Source organism: Macaca fascicularis, chromosome 17 (assembly GCF_037993035.2).
Source record: "Macaca fascicularis isolate 582-1 chromosome 17, T2T-MFA8v1.1".
Classification (NCBI taxonomy): Eukaryota; Metazoa; Chordata; class Mammalia; order Primates; family Cercopithecidae; genus Macaca; species Macaca fascicularis.
The window spans coordinates 103,764,182-103,780,748 of NC_088391.1; the positions used below are offsets into that span (position 1 = coordinate 103,764,182).

Below are 16,567 nucleotides of genomic sequence, written 5' to 3' on the forward strand. Positions count from 1 at the left end.
CCCAGCACTGTGAGAGGTAGAGGCAGGAGGATCACCTGAGCTCAGGAGTTCAAGACCAGGCTGGGCAACATGGCAAGACCCTGATCTCTACAAAACATACAAGAATCACCCGGGCGTGGTGGTGCACCTGTGGTCGCAGTCACTCAGGAGGCCAAGGTGAAGAACTGCTCGAGCACAGGAGGTTGAGGCTCAGTGAGCTGAGATCACGCTACTGCACTCCAGCCTGGGTGACAAAGCGAGACCCTGTGTGCACGGTGTAACTCTACACGTCCGCTATGCATGGAACTGTGTCCCCCGCCCCAAAATTCAGCTGTTGAAGTCCTAACCCCTAGTACCTCAGATTGGGACCTTGTTTGGGAAAAGGACTGTTGCAGATGTCATTACGGATGGGGTCATGGAGGAGTTGGTGGGCCCTAATCCAAGCCTGGTGTCCTTGTCTTAGGCGGAGCTTTAGACACAGGCACGCACAGGAGAACGCACGTGGAGATGGAGGCAGAGACTGGAGTAGTGATGCTGCCCACCGAGGGGCACCCAGGACTGCCAGGAACCAGCAGAGTCAGAGCGAGGCCTGGCACAGTCCCTTTGTCACAGCCTCAGAAACAACCCACCGTGAAGACATCATGACCTCAGACCCCGCAGACGCCGCGACCTCAGATGCACAGCCTCCAGAGCCGAGAGAGAATTCGTTTCCACTGTTTACCAGGCTGTGGCACAGCCTCTGGAGCTGAGAGAATTCATTTCCACTGTTTACCAGGCTGTGGTGTTTCCCTAGGGGTCCACAGCAAGCTAACAGGTGCACATCTACGCACACACATGTGCATATGTGCCTGTAGGTTCCAAATGCCAGCTGAGCTCTGGCATTCTGTTAGTATGTAACATTGTGTCTGTGGTTTGTTTTTTAAGAATAGAGATAGGGTCTTGGGGCCAGGCCCAGTGGCTCACGCCTGTAATCCCAGCACTTTGGGAGGCCGAGGCGGGCGGATCACAAGGTCAGTAGATCAAGACCATCCTGGCTAACACGGTGAAACCCCATCTCTACTAAAAATACAAAAAATTAGCCGGGCGCGGTGGCGGGCGCCTGTAGTCCCAGCTACTCGGGAGGCTGAGGCAGGAGAATGGCGTGAACCCGGGAGGTGGAGCTTGCAGTGAGCCGAGATTGCGCCGCTGCACTCCAGCCTGGGCGACAGAGCGAGACTCTGCCTCAAAAAAAAAAAAAAAAAAAAAAAAAAAAAAAGAATAGAGATGGGGTCTTGCTAGATTGCCCAGGCTTGTCTTGAACTCTTAGCCTCAAGCAAGCAATCCTCCTGCCTTGACCTCCCAAAGCGCATGATTATAGGAAAGGGCCACCCAGGTGGGTGGTGTTTTTTGGTTTGTTTCTTGTTTTTTTTGAGACAGGGTGTTGCTCTGTTGCCCAGGCTGGAGTGGTGCAATCATGGCTCATGGCAGGCTTGACCTCCCAGGCCCAAATGCCCCTCTCACCTCAGCCCCTTGCGTAGCTGGGACCACAGGCGTGTGCCACCACACCTGGCTAATTTTTTAACATATTTTGTAGAGATGGGGTCTTGCCACCTTGCCCAGGCTGGTGTTTGCATTTTATTAAAGTTGTTTTTAAAACGCGAAGGAGCAGAAAACAGAATGACGTAGAGGGTTTCTTGCCCACTCTACCTCAACTCCAGAAGGCCAAATTCTTGCTCCTGGACAGTCATAAAAGCAAGGAATGGCAGCAATTCTGTCTGCAAAGGAGGGACTCTCCCAGCTTCACCTGACACGGCACTGCCTGCCCGCCACAGAGCCGCACACGCGCAGCATGTGGAGCAGCTGGTGAGGACGGCGCGGTCCTGTGGCTCTGCTGCTGGCCTGTCTCAGGGCATTCCTCATGCACACGTCCACCCTTTCTCCTTGGGAGCATTCACTCTGCCAGGGGCCAGGCCCAGGGCTGTCCAGGCAGGGGCTCCACACTCCCACAAACGTTCGCTCAAACTGCATTTTCTGGTTGGTGCACGCCTGGCTCCTGGCTCCTACAGGAAGTTTCTGGTGGCATCACTGGGCCTGCTGGGTTCGAACCATCGCGACAATGTCCTTCCCCGTCCTCCTAGAAACATTTAAGCCAGCCACAACCCCTAGAAACCTGTGAAGCACATGACCTGAAATGCCAGGAAAGCACTCTCCAATCCTGGTGGCAGTCATGGGCTCCAGGCTCCCAGCCACTGGGACTCACAGGCAGTCACAGGCCATGTGTGCACCTGGAAACCATCGGGGACGCCAGCCCTGCCCAGATGCCTGCCCTGCCCTCGGCGAGCTCAGAGAGACTGGAACAGCAACACCGGCGAAAGGCCCAGGCAGGGCACACACAGGCTGGGAGACTGCACAGCTCCTGGCTGCCCCCAATTCCGGCCTGTTCGCTCCACCAGTTACTAAGAGCAATGCCCTTAATATGCACCCAGCTAGGTGGCCTCCAGGAGGCGCAAGGACTCTCCCAACCGCACCTGCTGGTTCACACCACGGAGCCAGCCGGGGGATGACAGTGTAGACAGCAGACACTCTGGGAGTGGCCTCAGAGGACAACACACAGCTCACAGCACACGCATCCCATAGCACACGCACCCCACAGCACGTGCACCCCACCGCACACATATCCCATAGCACACATGCCCCATAGCACACATGCCCCATAGTACACAAGCCTTCCAGCATACACACAACACAGCGCACACACTGCACAGCATACGTACCCCACAGCACACATGCCCCATAGTTCACATATCCCACAGCACACACGCCCCATGGCATACCACATGCACCCCACAGCACACACACCCCACAGCACACATATCCCACAGCACACGCACCCCACATACCCCACAGCACATGCACCTCACAGCACACGCACCCGACAGCACATGCACTCCACAGCACATATATCCCACAGTACATATATCCCACAGCACAAGCACCCCACAGCACACGCACCCCACAGCACATATATCCCACAGGACATGCACCCCACAGCACATATATCCCATAGCACACATATCCCACAGCACATGCACCCCACAGCACATATATCCCACAGTACATATATCCCACAGCACAAGCACCCCACAGCACATATATCCCATAGCACACATATCCCACAGCACATATATCCCATAGCACACACATCCCATAGCACATGCACCCCACAGCACATATATCCCACAGGACACGCACCCCACGGCACATATATCCCATAGCACACGCACCCCACAGCACATATCCCACAGCACATATATCCCACAGCACACACACCCCACAGCACACGCACCCCACAGCACGTATATCCAACAGCACACACACCCCACAGCACACGCGCCCCACAGCACATATATCCCACAGCACACGCACCCGACAGCACATGCACCCCACAGCACATATATCCCACAGCACATATATCCCACAGCACACACACCCCACAGCACATATATCCCACAGGACACGCACCCCACAGCACATATATCCCACAGCACACGCACCCCACAGCACATGCACCCGACAGCACACACACTCCACAGCACACGCACCCGACAGCACACACACCCCACAGCACACGCACCCCACAGCACACGTACCCCACAGCACACACACCCCACAGCACACGCACCCCACAGCACACGCACCCCACAGCACATATCCCACAGCACATATATCCCACAGCACACGCACCCCACAGCACACGTACCCCACAGCACACACACCCCACAGCACACGCACCCCACAGCACACGCACCCCACAGCACATATCCCACAGCACACGCACCCCACAGCACATATCCCACAGCACATATATCCCACAGCACATGCACCCCACAGCACATGCACCCCACAGCACACGTACCCCACAGCACACACACCCCATAGCACACGCACCCCACAGCACATATCCCACAGCACATATATCCCACAGCACACGCACCCCACAGCACATATATCCCACAGCACACGCACCCCACAGCACACGCACCCCACAGCACATATCCCACAGCACATATCCCATAGCACACGCATCCCACAGCACATATATCCCACAGGACATATATCCCATAGCACATATATCCCATAGCACACACACCCCACAGCACACGCATCCCACAGCACATATCCCACAGCACATATATCCCACAGCACATGCACCCCACAGCACATGCACCCCACAGCACATGCACCCCACAGCACACGTACCCCACAGCACATATATCCCACAGCACATATATCCCATAGCACACATATCCCACAGCACATGCACCCGACAGCACATGCACCCCACAGCACACGCACCCCACAGCACATATCCCACAACACACGCACCCCACAGCACATATCCCACAGCACATATATCCCACAGCACACGCACCCCACAGCACACGTACCCCACAGCACACACACCCCATAGCACACGCACCCCACAGCACATATCCCACAACACACGCACCCCACAGCACATATCCCACAGCACATATATCCCACAGCACACGCACCCCACAGCACATGCACCTCACAGCACATATATCCCATAGCACATATATCCCACAGCACACACACCCCACAGCACACGCACCCCACAGCATATATATCCCACAGCACACGCACCCAGCATATATATCCCATAGCACACATATCCCACAGCACATATATCCCACAGCACACGCACCCCACAGCACATATATCCCACAGCACACGCACCCCACAGCACATATATCCCACAGCACACGTACCCCACAGCATATATATCCCATAGCACACATATCCCACAGCACATGCACCCCACAGCACATATATCCCACAGCACACGCACCCCACAGCACATATAACCCACAGCATATATATCCCATAGCACACATATCCCACAGCACATATATCCCACAGCACACACACCCCACAGCACATATATCCCACAGCACACGCACCCCACAGCACATATATCCCACAGCACACGCACCCCACAGCACATATATCCCACAGCACACGCACCCCACAGCATATATATCCCATAGCACACATATCCCACAGCACATATATCCCACAGCACACACACCCCACAGCACATGTATCCCACAGCACACGCACCCCACAGCACACGCACCCCACAGCACACGCACCCCACAGCACATATATCCCACAGCACACGCACCCCACAGCATATATATCCCATAGCACACATATCCCACAGCACATATATCCCACAGCACATATATCCCACAGCACACGCACCCCACAGCACATATATCCCACAGCACACGCGCCCCACAGTACACATTTCCCACAGCACACACATGCCCCACAGTACACACCCCACAGCACACGCACCCCACAACACAGCACACATGTGCCCAACACATGCCCCATAGCACACGCCCCACAGCACACATTTCCCACAGCACACACACACCCCACAGCACACACACACCCCACAGCACTCGCCCTCTGTGTCCCGTGCTCACTGATTCTCCCCCCGCTGCCTGAGGCCGAAACAAGGTTGTCAGCTGCTGCTCCCTGTCCTCCCTGCTGGCAAACGGTGTCCGAACCTCGATGGGGCGTCAGGATGTGGAATTCATGAACATTGTTGACAGAGACATGAAGCCGTCACTGCCGAGCCCGCAGCTGTGGACAGACCCGTCCTCACAGCCACCTCATGCTTGCGTCGGAGGGTCCCGAGGCTCACCTGGCAGTAGCCCACTCCCTGGTTATGGTGCCCATATGCCAGCAGCACATTGTACAGGGTCTTCTGCAGGCAGGGCTCCGTGGTCTTCCGAAACTTCACATTGTCGGGGAAGGTCCGGTTCAGGTCTGCGGGAAATTCAGAAGGAATCACCCACGGGTTTCTGCTCCACAAGCCTCCCACCCCTCCAGCTGCCCCGAGGGTGGCCACCTGGCTTCCACCTGGGACTTAGGGACTGGTTTTCACCCTGGCCGCACAGCAGACTCAACACAGCCAGAGCGACAGGCTCACTGGGCCAGGAAGGAGGGGGTGATCCTGGACTCGGGGTGGAGGGGGGCCCCAACCGTCCTTCCCGCAGAGTCAGGGACGGCAGAGCAACCCCAGAGCTGGCGGCCAGGCCATGGCGCTCCTTCCTCGATGCCCGTCTCCTCCCGGCCCCCAGCACAGGCCTCCTGCACCTCGGACCTTGTGCACAGTGGAGGCAGCTCTGCCTCGAGGACCCAGGGTGACAGGTGGAGAGAAATGCCCACAGAACTTTGGGATACTCTCCTAATTCCGAAGATGCAAAACAGCAGGAGACAGAATAAACTGAGACTCCTCAGAGATAAAGGACACGGCTGAGAGCTGAGAGCTGAGAACTGAATAAACCCCGCATTGTCAGCTTGCGTGTGCAGGAGGCATCCCTGCCGGCCTCTTCCTTCCTCGGCACCAACCCCCCCACTGTCCAGCCCAGGCATCTCTTGGCAGGACAGTGGCCCTGGACAAGCTGTCTAGTGCCGGGGGATCCGGATGCCACATGGGTCCCCGAGACTAACCAAGCCTCACGCTGGCCCAGTGCCAGGCCTCACTGAAGCTGACCTCCACGTTAACCCCGGACGCAAGCCAGGCAGGAAGGATAATGCTGGCTCGACAACTCCACTGGTTTCTGCTCCCACTGGCCCTACCTCCGTTAGAGGTGTTTACCAGGCACCCCACGCGGTCACCAGCGGACGGCCGGTTCCAAGGCTGACTCACAGCAGCCCCCGCCAGCCGTGATGCTGAGATGTGCACACACCCCACTCTGGAGGAACCCAACCGCCTCTGGTCTCTCCATAACGGCTGCAAAATACTGTGAGTCTGTTTCCAACCTCTGGCCCCAGGCCTTGTCTTTGCTTACAAAAAACTAGATTTGGGCGAACATTAGTTCAGTGCCTCAGAGCACATTATTTCTCATTGTGTGTTTTCTTACAAAAGAGCCTTTTTTTTTTTTTAATGGAATTCTAAACATTCCAAAAACTGGAATCAGTCAAGGGGAAGTTAGTATTTTTGCTATTTCAGACTAGAGTGACTAGCTGTGTTCATTTCTATGTAATATTTTTATTGAGTTTTTCCATATATATATATTTTTTGACATAGGGTCTCACTCTGTCACCCAGGCTGGAGTGCAGTGGTGCAATCACAGCTCACTGCATCCTTGACCTCCAGGGCTCAAGTGATCCTCCCACCTCAGCCTCCTGAGTAGCTGAGACTACAGGCACACACCACCATGCCTGGGGTAATTTACGTATTGTTTTGTAGAGACGGAGTTTTGCCATGTTGGCCAGGCTGGTCTTGAACTCCTGAGCTCAAATAATCTGCCTGCCTCAGCTTCCCGAAGTGCTGGGATTACAGGCGTGAGCCACCATGCTAAGCGTCTTGAGATGTTTTGATAATATCCTGTGGGAAAGGAGATGGCTCCATCTCCACTGTGGAGATGGAAGTGCAGGGGAGCTTTCTGTCTGCACTGCGTGGCCTGGCATTGGCTCTGTGGGGCTGGACCATCCACTGCATGGCTCCTGAAAGATAACTGACCAGTGCCTCCAATTACTAAGCACAGAACTGCCATGGATCCAGCAGCCCCACACTCTGGGTAGGAGCCCACAGCTGACAGCAGGGACCCAGCAGAATCCACATACCCAGGCTCACGGCCGTGCCACCCACAACAGCCATGCGGCAGGAGAGCCCAGGGGTCCACTGACAGGTGGATAAATGAACAAAATGTTGTCTGCCCATGCGTGGAATATTATTCACTCAAAGGAGGAGGAAATTCTCACACGAGATGCAGCACAGAGGATCCGTGAGGACTGAGGCGAGGGTAAGGACCCCAGCCGCACAGGACACAGCCCACAGGACTCCTCTTACGTGACCCCGGAGTTGCCAAAGCACAGAGGCAAGTGCACTGCGGGCTGTCAGGGGCTGGGCAAGGACACGGGGGTGGTGCTTGACAATGGGGACAGAGCTTCAGCTTGGGAAAATGAAATGGTAAATTTTATATTAGGCATATTTTACCATAATTAAAAAAAAGATTCAGCCAGGCGAGTGGCTCACTCCTGTAACTCCAGCACTTTGGGAGGTGAAGGAGGGAGGATCCTCAGAGCCCAGGAGTTCAAAACCAAAACCCCATCTCTGCAAAAAAATAAAAATTAAAAAAATGAGCCAGGTGTGGTGGTGCACACCTGTGGTCCTGATCATTTCCAGCTACGTGGGAGGCTGAGGCAGGAGGATCACTTGAGCCTGGTAGGTAGAAGCTGCAGTAAGCACTCACTGTGACTGCACGGCTACACTCCAGTCTGAGCAACAGAGTGACACCTGTCTCAAAAAAAAAAAAAAAATCATCCAAAAAACCACAAAACAGAGCCTTTAAACTCATTTTTCAGACAGCAGTGCTCTGTTGTACTATGCACCCCCTCCCCACTGCACCCAAGCTCTCCTCTTCCCAACCTGAATCAGCGTTTCTGGCCGCCAGGCTGTCCATCTGCTTGGAGACCTTTGGCGGCAAACACTCTGCGGTCAGGATGCAGCCTCTCCCCGGCAGCCCCAGCCCCCAGCCTGGGTAGCCCCCTCCCCATTGGCTCAGCCCTGTGGACAGGAGACCCCCAGGAAGGGTAGCAGGAAGCACCGTGTCCTCACCCTCCCAAGTCTTTCTAACCTCACAGCACTTTAAAGCCACTGGGTTTTTTAAAATTAAGTATATTGTGTTTAAGTGTGTATTTCTCAAAAACTGTTAAAATCAGAAGGGCAGATGTACTTTCTAAAAATCTAATTATTCAATTTAGATTAACCAATTTTTCTTTTTTTTTTTCTTTTTTTTGAGATGGAGTTTCACCCTTGTTGCCCAGGCTGGAGTGCAATGGTGCGATCCCAGCTCACCGCAACCTCCACCTCCCGGGTTCAAGCGATTCTCCTGCCTCAGCTCCCGAGTAGCTGGGATTACAGACATGCACCACCATGCCCGGCTGTTTTTGAATTTTTAGTAGAGGGGGGTTTCTCCATGTTGGCCAGGCTGGTCTCGAACTCCTATTCTCAGGTGGATCTGCCTTCCTCGGCCTCTCAAAGTGCTGGGATTACAGGCATGAGCCACCGCACCCAGCCTTAGGTTAATCAATTTTGTTAGCATTCTGAACTTCTGAGAGCCAGGGACCCTATGGCTATGTGATTACTGAGAAAATCAGAGGAGAAGGGAGTCCAGCAATTATGACAGACACAAAAAAGGAAGCCCTGGTGTGCAGCCTCATGAACACGGCTGCGTACGACGGCCACGCGACCAGTGCCCGGCGCAAAGCCCGCCGGCAACAGAGGCTGCCTCTCACTGTCCTGCAGGTCTTCATGGAGCATGTCTGCTCCTTCGTGACCATTTTCGTATTAGCCAGCTAGGCACGTGAATATTTGCTGAGTGAATTACGATCATTGTTCTCCCCTTGCAAAGACTTCAGTTTTTATTCTTTCATGGAGGAAGACGTGACTTTAAGTTAAAACCAGCAGACGCACCACTCACTCCTGGACACTGAGACTAGACACTGGGTGGAAACCAGTTCCTTCTGGCCCCCGGGCCCTGTGCCAGAGCCTGATCCCCGCTGCCTCACCTGTCCTGATGGCGTCCTCCAGCCTGGGGTTTCTGTCTCCCTGGAGAAGCCGGTGATAGTAGCCGGGATTCTGGTCCATCTGAGCCTGGGCCCCACTCAGCGCCATCCAGACGCGGGCACGGTGCTCCAACGGGACCCCCTTCCGGACATAGCGCTTCACTGAAGGCCGAGAGGACAGACAGCGTGTGAGCTGGACCAGAGGCCTGCAGGGCCCACACGTTCCTGCCACACTTTCTGCTCTCACCACTTACCTTCTTAAATCGAGTATTAGAGAGACCCAGAACTTCATCCATCTCCACCAAAACTGGTACATATACTCCTTCAAAAATTCTGCTCTCCTCCCCCTCTCAACAGAGCACAAATCAGACTGGCTACAGAACCACCCCCACCCCCACTTCGCCATCCCATGCAGGTGGTCAGGAAACAGAGCCACGGTCAGACGGCTGCCCCGGAAAGCTCCCTAAGAGCAGTGCAGAGGAGCAGCAAAGGGGCAAAACAGTGAGAGGGCAAGCTGAGAACAAGGACGTTGGTTGGGCTCAGCTGTGAGCACCTCAGGTGGGACGCCGCACCTGGGAGACCACGGTTTTAGTGGCAGACGTCACTGTCCTCCTTGTGCAGTTATCTCTATACATTGAAAGCTACTCCATTTCGTGAGGATATTTTAATTGACAATAAAAATGTGAAAAAGTAATTAGTAATTTTCTAAAATTAGTATTTTCTAATAAACATATAGGGACAGAAGCCAAAAGCCATGAGCTATCTTCATTAGTAATACTGAGTAATTTCTTAGGCAGATGGAAAAGATATGCATGACTAACATCCGAATTAATTATGTTAAGTCCAAAGTTGCGACACTGTACTCTTAAGCTACAAAACAGTTAATTTTCAAAGCAAATATTTAAAGTTTTGCTGTTTTCCTTTGATACTACACTATACATATTTTACTTTTTTCGAGACAGAGTCTTGTTCTGTCGCTCAGGCTGGAGCGCAGTGGTGCAATCTCAGCTCACTGCAACCTCTGCCTCCCGGGTTCAAGCAATTATCCTGCCTCAGCCTCCCAAGTAGCTGGGATTACAGGCACGCACCACCATGCCCAGCTAATTTTTGTATTCTTAGTAGAGACAGGATTTCACCATGTTGGCCAGGATGGTCTCGAACTCTTGACCTTGTGATCCACCCCCCTCGGCCTCCCAAAGTGCTGAGATTATAGGCGTGAGCCACCGTGCCCGGCCCTGCACATATTTGAAAAGAAACCATTATTTTAAAAGAAACCATACTTTAGAAAAGAAGGCATATGCAATTTGCGAAATTCTATAAGCTGCCATAAAAAGAAAAAAATCTGAGGCACCAGCTGTATTTAGCAGATAAAAACTTACAATAACTTCATAGGCTACAGTCAAGAAAAGGACTATAGGGTAAAACTTTATGAGCTCCAATTCCAAGGTGATCACAGTGTATGATCCTCTGGACACGGGCAGATGATTGTGTGCTAGGTGATTACTGAGAAAATCAGGCTCTGGAAGGACAGGCCCTTGTCTGTCCACTGGGCCTCCCACTCCTGGAATGGAACCTGGGAGGCAATAATAGCTCACTAAATACGTGACGAATGATACAAGGGCAAGGAGGGAAGACCCAGAGGAGAGAGAAAACAGACACTAATGCCATCCACTGAAAGCCAAAGAATCCTTCTTAAGGGCCGGGCGTGGTGGCTCACGCCTGGAATCCCAGCACTTTGGGAGGCTGAGGTGGGTGGATCACGAGGTCAAGAGATCGAGACCATCCTGGCCAACATGGTGAAACCCCATCCTCTAATAAAAATACAAAAATTAGATGGGCGTGGTGGCGCACATCTGTAGTCCCAGCACTTTGGGAGGCCAAGGTGGGTAGATCACCTGAGGTCAAGAGATCAAGACCATCCTGGTCAACATGGTGAAACCCTATCTCTACTAAAAATACCAGAGTTAGCTGGGTGTGGTGGCTCATGCCTGTAATCCCAGCACTTTGGGAAGCGGAGGCGGGTAGATCACAAGGTCAAGAGATCGAGATCACCCTGGCCAACGTGGTGAAACCCCATCTCTACTAAAAATAAAAAAATTAGCTGGGCGTGCTGGCTTGTGTCTGTAGTCCTAGCTACTCGGGAGGCTGAGGCAGGAGAATCGCCTGAATGTGGCAGGCAGAGGTTGCTGTGAGCCAAGATCATGCCACTGCACTCCAGCCTGGTGACAGAGTGACACTCTGTCTCAAAAAAAAAAAAAAAAAAAAGAATCCCTCATAAGAAACCCTCTTTTCTGGTTTAGAAACATATTTGGAGGATCAAGTTCAGGCAAGAACATCTCAGTACCCTTGGTTTATGGTTTATTCGCACTGCTTACAGGAACAAGAAAAACATGTTTTGCTTTATTTTAAAATTCTACCAAAGACACCAATAATTCAGCCTGACTTTTCCTCCAAGTTAGTACAATTCGTACTAAGGTTTGCTGTAGGTCTCATGACTCTTAGAGGGCAGCTTGACCAGGAATGCTCTGAATGAGTATTTGGTCATTCTGTGCTAAACAACAGCAGGAGAGGGCGAGTCCCAGCACAGGCAGAGACTGTTCTGAGAGGGACAGAAGCAGAAAGAAGAGGCCATGCAAAAACCAGTGGTACTTCTACAAACTAATAATGAACAACTGGAAATCGTATATTTAAAATTGGGGCCTGGCATGGTGGTTCATGCCTGTAATCCCAGCACTTTGGGAGGCCGAGGCAGGTGGATCACCTGAGGTATGGAGTTCAAGACCAGCCTGGTCAACATGGCAAAACCCCATCTCTACTAAAAAAAATACAAAAATTAGCCAGGCATGGTGGCACGCACCTGTAATCCCAGCTACTTGGGAGGCTGAGGCAGGAGAATCTCTTGAACCTGGGAGGCGGAGGTTGCAGTGAGCTGAGATTTTACCACTGCACTCCAGCCTGGGAGACACAGCAAGACTCCATCTCAAAAAAATAAATACATAAAAAAAAATTAAATTGGCATCATTTACAATAGCAACAAAAAAAGAGAAATACTTAGGTAAAAATCTAACGAAATATTTGCAGGATCCAAATGCTGAATACTGCAAAAGAAATCAAATAAGACTGAAATAAACTAATAGATACACCATGTTCACAGATGGCAAGGCTCAATATTAAGATGTCAATTCTGGCCGGGCGCAGTGGCTCACACCTGTAATCCCAGCACTTTGGGAGGCTGAGGCGGGTGGATCACCAGGTCAGGAGATCGAGACCATCCTGGCTAACACGGTGAAACCCCGTCTCTACTAAAAATACAAAAAAATTAGCCGGGCATGGTGGCGGGTTCCTGTAGTCCCAGCTACTTGGGAGGCTGAGGCAGGAGAATGGTGGGAACCCGGGAGGCGGAGTTTGCAGTGAGCCGAGATCGCGCCACTGCACTCCAGCCCGGGTGACAGAGCAAGACTCCATCTCAAAAAAAAAAAAGTCATTTCTTCCAAAGTTGATCTACAGATTCCTACATACACCTCCTTATCACTGTTCCAGGAAAAAAATTTTTTGTGGACAATGACAAGCTGATTCTAAACTTTATATGCAAAGTGAAAAGAACCGAAACAATTTTGAAGATGAAGTTGGAGGAGACATATTACCTGATTTTATGCTTTACTATAAACCTGCAGTAAGATAGACAACGTGGTACTGGAGAAAAGTTAAGACAAATGGAATAATGGGATATAAAAAGGAATCCAGAAAGAGACCCACACAAACAGAACCACTTGCTTTTTGATAAAAGTGCAAAGGAAATTTAATGCAGACAGAATAGTCCATCTACAAAAGAACGACTAAAATAATGTTGGTAAAATAATGTTGGTGTTTACCAACAATATGAAGAGCTGGCAAGACTGTGGAGCAATTAGAAGACTCAGACATTTGTGGTGGGAATGCCAAATTTTACTGCCACGTTGGAAAGACGGTTTGTAATTTCTTAATAGTTAGTTAAACACGCACTTATCATATGACCCAGCGATCCCAAAGTGTTCAGTCAAGATAAATGAAAACTAGTTCACACAAAAACCTGTAGGTGAATGTTATAATGTTGGCTTTACACATTCCAAATGTCTTCAGCTGATGAAGGGATTTTTAAAAATTGTAGTACATCCACAAAATGAAGTACCTCAGCAATAAAATGGAATGAACTATTGACACATACAAAGTCCTGGATGGATCTCCAATGCATCAAATGAAAGAAACCAGACTCAAAGGCTACAATCTGTATGATTCCACGGACGACACCATGGAAATGGCTGAACTACAGGAATGGGGAAGAGGTCAATGATGTGGGCAGTGGGCCGACTTCAAAGGACAGGATTGTTGAAGGTGACAGAACCTTGATTGTGGTGATGATTGCCTAGCCGTGTGTTTGTCCAAATTCACAGAACCATATACTGGTAAGAGTGAATTTTACTGTAAATTGCTGTTTGATAGGCCAGGTGCAGTGGCTCATGCCTGTAATCCCAGGAGACTCCATCTCTACAAAAAAAATCTTAAAAATTAGCTGGACATGGTGGTGCACACCTGTAGTCCCAGCTACTCTGGAGGGTGAGGCGGGAGGACTGCTTGTCTAGGCTGCGGTGAGCTATGATCGTCCCACTGCCCTCCAGCTTGGGTGACAAAGCAAGACCCTGACTCAAATAATAACAATAATATCAAGGTTGTATTTAAGGGAAAGGTCAAAATGGTTAAATGCACCAGCTCTGGAGTCAGACACTGTGCTTCCCTATGACTTGCAGGTTCCAGACCCTGAGCGTGCCTCGGTTTCCTCATCTGTAAGGTGAACAGAAGGCACCAAGCCTGCGCCCGAGGTCCCCCAGCAGCTCTGGCTGTTGGAGCAACTCCAGAAGCTTCACAGAACAAAGAATTCTGGGATTTTTTGATAAGTTTGTTATCTGGATTTACACTGTTTCTTTATAGAAGAATGAAAACCGTTTACTTGTCCTCACAGACTGACACTTTCCCAGGGGCAGGGCTAACCCACGGAGCGTCACTAATGTTTGCAGAAGTATAACATATCAATTCAAAACAGTTGGGAAATTTTTAAAAAGAAGCTACATCCAGAGAACTGACATCCATCTGTCTACCCAGACAAAGTTAGGCAAATCCCCAGTTTTTCGGTGTATCTTTGAAAATATGTTTTCTCAATTTAACTTAGGTGGTGTTAATATTCTAAGCCACCAGGAAGGAGGTCTCCAAGAAGCCAATGGCCCTGAAGCTGCTTCCCTGCAGACCTCCCTTCTCGAGATGGAGAATGAAATAGGAATTCAACAGGACTAAGTTTGTTGAATTTAGTCTTTCTAGGGAGGAAGAGGAAGTTGTCTTCCTAAGGGCTCCTGGTGGATATTTGCTACGGAAAAAGGAAAATACAGTATTTATTGTACCCACCAAGAGTGTGATCAGGCAGAATACGTTATAACTATCCCTTAAGACATGTGGATTGCTGAGATTGGTAGATGACTGTGTTCCTGGAGACTTTAACATGGGAAGTGCAGATGAAAATCCTCCAAAAACAGAAGAACTTTACCACCGTCAGAATACCTGGCAGGAAGAAGTTGTATTCCCATTTTTGGAATAACTTTCCCACTCCTGTTTTATGCCCGACCCTCCGCACTTGAGGCTCTGCCAGTGCCCATGAGCACCCTGACGGTCACATCGGAACCCAGGCCCCAGGCCAGGAGGGACACACGCGACCACAGACTCCTCGAGCCTCCCACCGGAGTCACCAGCATCCCCACTCACTGCAGAGCAGGCCCACAGCCCTGTGGCTCCCACCCCGCACGCTGAGGCTCATAGGGGACCAAAGAGATGTATTTGCTCACAGACACATTCATGCCAGTGATGCTACCATAATTACACAGTCCAGTTAACATTACATAAATCAGCCCAGCTTGGTGGCTCACGCCTGTCTTCCCAGCACTTTGGGAGGCTGAGGTGGGTGGATCACTGGAGCTCAGGAGTTTGAGGCCAGCCTGGCCAACAAGGCAAAACCCGTCTCTACTAAAAACACAACAATTATTGTTACTTCAATAAAAACAAAGTGAAGTTTTTAGAAAGAGTTGATAGAGACCAACGCTAAAAAAAAAAAAAAAAAAAAAAAAAAAAAAAAAAAAAAAAAAAAGGCAAAAAAAAACTGTTGAATTACGTGTAAAATAACTGCAAAGGATTGGGGAAATGAATAAAAATCTGGAGGATTCTGCATCCGGATTGCTTTTTTCCTTTTCCCTGCTCTTCCCAGAACCCCCTCCCAAATCCATATTGGAAAGTGGGGGCAACGCACTGAGTGGTTCCCTAAAAAGGAAAATAGGGGACCCAAGTTAGCAGCCCCTAGTCAAAGAAAAGGAGAGCAAGAGGACAGACCCAAACGACCAAGGCAAAGACAGAAGAATGAATGTGCAGTTGTGTTTTCTGTAAAAACAAAAAGTTTATGCACAACCGTACATCTTTCAGATGTTCTGCTGTAACCAACCTCCAGGTCACAGCCACAGGACTTCCCACGGACTTCCCCTGCTCTTAAAGCAAACTGCAGAACCAAGCGTGCACTTCTGTTCCTGAGGGGGATGGAACGACAGTCCCCTTCGGTCATCTCTACAGGAGATGGGGGCCAGGGGTGGGAGAGAACTCCCTGTTGCACTTTGTAGCCCTTAGTATGATTAAAGTGTTTACCATGTACATAAATTATGCTTTTTAAGTTCACATGTCTTATATACTTTTATCTTACTTTTTAAAATTAAAAGACCAGTTAACTTTTAAGAATAAATCAGGCGCAGTGGCTCACACCTGTATTCCCAGCACTTTGGGAGGCCAAGGTGGGCGGATCACTTGAGGTCAGGAGTTCGAGACCGGCCTGGCCAACATGGTGAAACCCGTCTCTACTAAAAATACAAAAATTGGCCGGGCGCGGTGGCTCAAGCCTGTAATCCCAGCACTTTGGGAGGCCGAGACGGGT

The 16,567-nt window shown here is 50.8% G+C and overlaps 1 protein-coding gene across 12 annotated transcripts in view; it reads right to left on the reverse strand.

Moving 5' to 3' along the window:
- GRTP1 (growth hormone regulated TBC protein 1) overlaps positions 1-16,567 on the reverse strand; it is a 65,545-nt gene that overhangs the window by 26,482 nt on the left and 22,496 nt on the right. For 11 of the 12 annotated variants that reach the window (XM_065533517.2, XM_074021524.1, XM_065533516.1 and 8 more), the window contains 2 exons: positions 9,577-9,735; positions 5,699-5,823 (listed from right to left, as the gene is read on the reverse strand). In XM_065533517.2, coding sequence (XP_065389589.1) covers positions 5,699-5,823; positions 9,577-9,682 — 231 coding nt within the window. In that variant the 5' untranslated portion in view covers positions 9,683-9,735. Of the gene's footprint in view, positions 1-5,698; positions 5,824-9,576; positions 9,736-12,430; positions 12,553-16,567 lie in introns of all 12 variants that reach the window. The other variant, XM_074021523.1, reaches the window with a different exon arrangement.